This window comes from Abramis brama, assembly GCF_963993115.1.
Source record: "Abramis brama genome assembly, chromosome: 4".
NCBI lineage: Eukaryota > Metazoa > Chordata > Actinopteri > Cypriniformes > Leuciscidae > Abramis > Abramis brama.
In genome coordinates, this window is record NC_139966.1 from 44,017,189 (window position 1) to 44,025,108 (window position 7,920).

The 7,920-nt window shown below is 41.1% G+C and overlaps 1 protein-coding gene across 1 annotated transcript in view; it reads left to right on the forward strand.

Moving 5' to 3' along the window:
* The window catches only part of LOC311081525 (uncharacterized protein), a 39,767-nt gene extending 34,440 nt beyond the window's left edge, over positions 1 to 5,327 (forward strand). The window contains exons 12-14 of the mRNA XM_084112074.1: positions 209 to 306; positions 2,399 to 2,468; positions 4,511 to 5,327. Of these exons, the coding sequence (XP_083968200.1) occupies positions 209 to 306; positions 2,399 to 2,468; positions 4,511 to 4,762 (420 nt within the window). The 3' untranslated portion in view covers positions 4,763 to 5,327. The remainder of the gene's footprint in view (positions 1 to 208; positions 307 to 2,398; positions 2,469 to 4,510) is intronic.
* Positions 5,328 to 7,920: the final 2,593 nt, after the last annotated feature.

Below are 7,920 nucleotides of genomic sequence, written 5' to 3' on the forward strand. Positions count from 1 at the left end.
ATAATTTAATATATAAAAATGAAATAATAAAATTGTATTTATTCTGATTGTTAATACTATTATTACTAGTATGTTTTATATATAATAAAATAAAAATATAATAAAAATAAAACAATTAAGATAGAATGTTGTGTTGTGTTTGCATTGAAAAATTATATTTTAAATATATATTTATATGTATTTAAATAAGTATATGATCTGTTCTCAGATTCTGGAGCTGGTTGATTTCAGAGTGACAGAAGGCCTTACGGATCTGCGCCTGTTTGCTGTAGTGGCCAGTCTGGCCCAGAAAATAGCCACATTAGAGTGAGTCGACAGGCCAAGCATTCAACACACACAATAGCATTAGAAGAGGAGTCACTGACCTTCCATAAATAAGGATGGGTAGTTCATGAGTGTTTGTGTGTAGGAGCACATGGAGGACCGACAATTGTGTGTATCCGTTTGTAGCACCTATACCGTTCAATTTTACAATAATACAACACAATGTCCCTGCACACTAGCACTTGTCTTCCTGCCATGCGATTCGAGGGTGACCCATGACAGCCTGGGCGGTCGTGTGTCGTGTTGAAGTCCATTACTGTGATGAGGGTTTGGGGGCATTTGGCTGTGATGCTACACTACAGCCCATATGCCAGAGATTCCCACACACAGGCTCTTTCATTCCTGCTCACTTTTTTTTAGGATCTTTAACAGCTTCCACTCAACGCAGGGGCCCATTCTGGGTTTCTTGGGTTATGTGTGCGAGGGGATTTGGGGTCACGCCTCTTCGCTGATTTACGGCATTGCTCTTTGAGCATGTGAGCGATGCCTTTCCCTATGCTAGTGGACAAATGCAACAAATGAAAAGGAACAAGGCTGTTTCTTTGGAATGGACACAATAGGGACATTTATGTGCTTTAACCTTTTCCATCAACCTCTTCTGAACCCTAATATGGATTTGACCCCATTCATTAGCTGATATACACCCATGTTCACTCATTACACTGGTAATAACCCTCGGAGAATGACAAAATCCAGTCCGACTGCTTGTTTTTTTGCGTGAATGTCCAAAATCTATCCTGTCACCTTTTGCTCTCGCCATCTGTCAGTGCTTTGGCACTTTCTCCTGGAGCTGGTCATGTGATTAACCACTGTATTTCCATACAGAGGCTTATATTAGCAGCAGCAATCCCTCAAAACAACGTGTTTTCATCCACCTGTGTGATTTTTGTGGGTGGGAAGGTAGAAGCGTCCTGGGTGGGCTGCGTGTGGCCTGAGTGTCCACAGGTTCAGTTCCAGTGACGAGAACAGTAAATCTATGGCTTAATTGGACTGATTCAACACTGCGAGTCAATGCGTGACTCACTGCACCAATTCAGAATGAAAAAACGGAGGGAAACCTGAACCGACCTCCTTTAGCATCCCGCCTCTCTCTCTCTCTTTCTCTCTCTTGCACTCTCTGACCCAGTCCAAAACATAAACACACTTACCGCCAAAACCTGCTTGTCAAAACAACTCCACCCAAACTTTAAGTGGGTCACCCGTCTGCCCCCCTCCAAAATCCAACCATATCTTGCAAACCGCCAAAGAACCGCCAAAACTTTGGCAATTACGTAAGCACGAGGTCCGCGGTGATGGGGCGCAACAATAGAAATGGGTTAGAGCTGCTATTATCCTCCTCTCTGTCTCTGGTGCGCTCTCTTTTGCCCCGGCTATTATCCACGGTGCAGTTTGGGCTCTTTTTCTGCAAACCAAGTGCAATTAATGATCATTAGCTGGCCTGTCTCCCCTCATTCCCATCAAACCCCCTGTCTCACCGCAAGCCCGGATGAACGGGCCAATAGCGGTTTGTCTGAGGGTGGCGTACCAGAAGCTATTCTCCTCCCAGCATGCTCTCTGAACGGAGGGGCTCGTTAGCACAGGGATGACCATCGTTGTGCCACACGCTGGACAGTGGAGTTCTGTCCCGACTGAATAGGTGCTGCCTCTGAGCAATTATCCCAATGTGTGCGCGTGCAAGTGTATATTTGTGTAGATGTGTATTGGTCACATTGCTCCAGAGCGTGTCCCCTAAACACCCTCCTCACACTGGGGCAGGGTTTTATTTATCCGTTATAGTGGCGGGTTGGCCCTGTGTCCGAGATCATTGTTTTAGGGGACAGGCCATAATGAGCAACCACAATGGGCTCAGAACACTTTAGCATCATTGCCCCCCTCACCCCCACCCAAAACAATGTGCCACATGATTTCTCTGGAAAAAGTACCCGCCAAAATAAGCTAACATTTACCAGATATCCTTGCATAACCCCATCGACCTCTGATAAATTGTGATCATTTTTTTTATACTCATAATTTATATATATATATAATATGATCAAATATAAAAAATCTCAGAGACTTCTCTTTTGATTCACAGTGATTTCATGCGCTCCCTCGTCAGCAAGATGGATTTCAAGTCTCTGGAGATGAAGCTTTATAAAGCCAAGGTTTGTTTTCTATTGACAATAATGATATTTATCGTCATCTGTCATACTTGCTTCATAGCAAACTGTTCCTGTTCATTTGGCAATTCTGTCCCTCTTTCTCCCTCTCCCTCTCTCAGTAGGAACTAATTACAGTGAAATGGAGACGATAAAACACTTTAAAGGCCAACTCAAACGCGGGCTTAGTAAAACTAGCTGTTTCCGTCAAGCACCTTGCATGTTCATTGAGAGGCAGAGTAAAAAAGAGAAATGGCATTTTCTCTCATTTTTCCTTCAGCCTTTCCCCCTCCCTCGTATTCATGGATTACAGGCTGTAATCTCATTAAAGTGGCCGTCAGTGTACATCCAGTGCAGCGTGCTCTGTAATCAAGCAAAGACATACTGCTCATCTCGGATAAAGCAGAGGTATAAGGTGGCCATTCAGTGGAAAGACCCGACCAGACCCATTGAACAGAAAGGGCCGGCTGCTGAAAAGCGTAGAGACATAAAAGTTGATGGCGGAGGCTGGGGAAACTGAGCCCCTGCCTGGTCTAGGGGTTAGGTGGAGAGGGGAGGCTAATTACAGAGTGAGCTGGGCTTGAATTGTTATCGAGGGAGAGGAGAGAGGAGTGGGCACTTTGCCAGGGGATTACAGGACACACACACATACACTCACTTTTAGTCATTACCTCGGATGCATTTAACTGTGCAAACAGGTGCGCTCACAGAAGAGTAGGAAAAGGCCGCTGTAATTTGAGCCCCCTCTGGCACACGTGTGAACCCAGCATACGCTTTCACTCTCTCACACAAACGTAGAGGTTATAGCGACATCAGTGCCCTGACTATCCAGAAGTGTGCAATAGGTGATGACTCGGGCCAAATGAATGTATTCACTCACAATGGATTTGTACATGTGAATGGAGGGTTATATGTATAGACTCGTGCTGCTATGTACCACAAGTTAAAGCCCAGGAAAATACCTTGTAATTAGAGTTGATTAAAAAAGTTTTTATTTTATTTTATTTTGGTAGTACTACCAAAAAAGGCCAAACCAAAAATGGCAAAATATTTAGTGGTCTGTTAATGGTCTTCAACATTTTAATCTCAAATCCCTGGTCAGATAATTAACAAGAATTGCACAAATATGGAATAGCCTTCACTTTTCTGTGAATGTTTAAGCCATGTGGGTAAACTTGCAAACAGCTTTTTACAGGAAGGAGAGTCAGTGTTGTTCTTGTTCCACTCAATGTTAATGGTTTAATACAGTTCATAGTTGAAAAATGTCTCCCAGTTCGTTTGAGTTTAATGTGAGACCAAATATTCACTATAGGGTTCAAATCTGGACTCTGACAGGCCAAAACATGAGCCTGATAGACTTGTTCTCAAGCCACTTCTTGGTTGTCTTTGCAGTTTGGGCAGGAGCATTGTCTTGTTGAAAAGCAACATCTGATCATTCCTCTTTAGATAACAACTTTTCATTTGTGGGAAGCAAGACATTCTCAAATATTCTCTTGTACTCCAAAGCATTAAATGACTTTTCACAGTGAAGTAGCTCACCATTACCAGCGGCTAAGAATGCTCCACACACAATGACACCTCTTCCTCCATGCTTCACTGTGGTAGTAGAGATGCATTATCAAAGACACTTCTCTGGAGCATCACCATGCAACTTGTGTTTCACTGTGATTCATCACTCCACACACAACTTCCCATATTCTTCCAAATCTTCATTCTTTATTTGATGTATTTCTGAGACAGCAATTGCTTTTTAAATAGTGCATTTGCTTAAATTTCGCTAATTTCCTGAACAATAATTTGTGGTTAAAACAATTAAAAGCTTAGTATTTAGCCATTTTGGGCTTGGCCCTTTTTTCTTTTTCTTTTTTGCCCAGGAGTGCAAGTACATCTGCAACAGTAAAGCACTCAAAATAAAACCTAATTAATCTAAATAAATCCAGAATATTCATATTGAAATCCAGTGCACCTGCATGCCTAGTGTCATAAGATCTGACATTAAATACATTGATGCTGTTGTACTAACCTGAGTATGCATGCATGTTCTACAGCAGTTGTTCCTGTTCTTACTGGAGGCCCAGACAGGGGGTGCTGGGGCGCCAGAGGGCTGCATTGAGGCAGAGCAACTCCTAGTGGAGCTCAAGGCAGGGGGCATCAGGCCGGAGCACGAGGCGTCGGTAAGACGGGAACTTCGCAATCTGCGCTCCCTCGACCTTCTCGACTTCCTTGCTCACCTGCCTCTCTTCATCCTCATCCACAACTCGGTGATCGCCAACCCCTTCGATGACTCCAGTAACCTGTGATGGTATCAACAAGAACTGTTTGCACCAATGGTTTTGTCATATTAACTCCAGTGCAAAACATTAAAAACTGAACACACACACACACATATATATATATATATAATACACATATCTGAAAAAAGTTTAGGGTTGGTAAGATTTGTTTTATGTTTTTGAAAGTCGTTCTTAGGCTCACCACAGCTGCATTTATTTGAATTTTTTTTTTTATAAAACTGTTAAATATTATTACAATTTAAAATAATTGTTTCTATTTGAATATATTTTAAAATGTAATTTATTCCTGTGATGTCAAAGCTGAATTTTCAACATCATTACTCCAGTCTTCAGTGTCAGTTGATCCTTCAGAAAAATTGGTGCTCAATAAATATTTCTTTATATTATATTATATTATATAAGGTGAATACAGGTGGGGCAACTGGTGAAGTAGAAACAATTAAGAGTAATCAAATTTGTTATAGTGTTCCGCTGCTAAAAATCAGCACTAAGTACAGAAGTAATAAATACGGAAACAAGTTCTGATCAAAATGATTATGTTTAAGTGTCCCATTTAACCTGCATCAATAAAAGTGACCAACAACAATGCTTTGTTAATTATTCTTTCATCATCCATGTCAATAACTCTCCAAAAAAAAAAAAGGTTAACACTGACTGACTGTGTTGTCAAAATGTCAAAACTTCACTCTGTTTCATGAAAAATAGGCCATGGATTTCATTTACTGCAAAAGACTGCATCAGTGGCCAGAGTCGTCAATGCTGAACATAGAGGAGTGCTGTCTGTGGTACTGAAACACTGTTTGCTCTGCACTCTTCAGGGCCTCAGTCGAGCAGCTCATATTTCATGCAGGCTAGAGGCTTTATTAAATGTAATTCACAATTTGGTGTACAGAGAGCGAAAAGTTTGTGCAAACATGGTCGTCAAACATCCTATCATCACTGATAATCACTCACCATAACTAGGACTCATGGGGAAAGAGGACAGAAGAGCTTTGACAAGCATGGAGAGCACCGTCACATTCAGACATAACAAAAGTGAGCATTTGTATAAGAAAGGGGAGAGAGGGGGAAAAACTGAAAAGGATCGAGGTAGCGAGAAAAACTGAGAACGACCGGTCTCATTTAGCCTAAAGAAATGGACAGTTGTGAAAAGCTCTCTGGGCACTCATGAGGAAGTGAGTGCTGTCTAACAGTCTGCGTCTTTAGATTTACAAAGTCTGTTGAAGAAGTTGAGAGGCAAGGATGGCAGCACTTTCAAAGAGAATGAAAGGAGGCTGGAGAGGAGTGATAACAAGAAGTCCCCATGAATTTCAACAGGGAGAACATCAGAGGGGCCCGGATCACTAATCAGTGTGGGTTACATGCTGCCGCTCCTGTTCTATTCAGGCATGGCATAATGAGGAGGCAACATTCTGCCACAAAGGGATGGACACGCGGACAGGCTCCAATGGGCTGTGCGCACAACTACACACACTGTGTTGCTTGCTACCGTTCCCTTGGACACAGTTCAGATTGAGCATGAATAGTTTGTAAAGGGAATTGGTGGTTTGAATTTTCAGGTTAGACACAAAGCGCATTCACAACAGGTGAACTGAAAAGTTTAAGCAAGACATTTCCATTCCTTTCTGTGTGTGTTTAGTTGTGGGGGGGGGAAACGAAACAAATTTAGATTATTTTGCAGCTTTACTCCAGCAAACCAACAATTATTCTGTAAATGTTAACATTATGTTTTTGCATTGCTTTAACTCATGAAAATAAGTTCTGCAATTTTAAACTTTTTATGTTATACACAATTAAATGTTTTAAAGTCAGTTTAATGTGATTTAAGTTTACTTAATGACTTAATCACTGAAACATCCAAGTTGATTGTACTTAAATATTTAAGGCAGAAACTACTAAGTAAACTACAAACCAACAATTAGTAATGATTTCTGCAATGTCTCTTAATAAAACAATGTCCTTGAACAAACTTATTGGATGGAAGCCATCATTTATTATGTTTTCCCTGCTTATCTTTCAGCGACAGACACAAGAAGCCAAAAAATCAAGTGGAAAATGTGTTTCATCCATCTCAGAGATCCTGATTCATTGATTTTTTAAGGACTCAGAGGGGGAAAAAAAGAATTGCCTCTCTTCCCCAAATTAATTTCACACCAGATAGATTCAGACAGTTCAGACCCATCCATTTTGGATGGTGGTTTAACATGTCATAGAAGTTGGATCACAGTGAATCACACAGTCGCAGGGAATTCTGGGACAACTGACTTGGTCTGTTTTAAAACAAAATTGAAATACAGTTGTTGACTTGATCTCATGACAAAACCTATAAGTTAACTATTTTACGATGTGACAGTTCCATATCAATTTAAAGTGAATCGTACGGAAAAGTTCGATTTTTTTAGAAAGAAAAATATAGGCTAAGCAAGAGGTAATACGTAAACGTAAGAACGAGATACGGTTTTATACGAATTAGCCAACAATACGCCAAAATGAAAAATAGATACGAATTGCCATGAGAGTTTATTCCCAACTTTCAGCCCACTAGCTACAAACCTGTCTGGTCGAGATAATTAAAAATAAGAACATTGTTTTGAATTTAAGATAAGCGTAAAACTTTGGCTGATTGATAAGCTGGGGTAGGCTACTTCGTCTCAGGCCTATACCCTAAACAATGCTTGCGCTACTTTCGTCTGGGACATGCTTTTTTTCTTCTTCAACACCTGCCTCGATCTTGTATAGTCTGCCCTACAGCACTCGCTTCCAGACGCCGTGTTTTTAAAGGGGCAGTTGTTGAGTGCGTGTCGCGCGCTGTTGTCAGAAAGGCACACGCGCCTTCAGCCGACTCCACTCGAGCGCCACACACGCGAACAGAGCCTTTCAATTCATTACAGCAGGCACGCGCCCGCCCCGCGCGCACACACACTTTACCTGTCAAACTCCACGACTGTTTTTTAAACTTCACGACTGTGAGTTATTTATGTGTAAACTTAACAAAAGTGTTTTACTAAATACGTTTGTATATTGGGTCAGTGACGTCACGCTCGTGTTTTAGGATATTGAAGTTTTTCATTAATACGCAATAGAAAATGACTTGAATATGAATAACATTTTCACAATTTCTGAATTTAAAGTTATTTTGATATTTTTGTTGGGCCTAAAGTTAA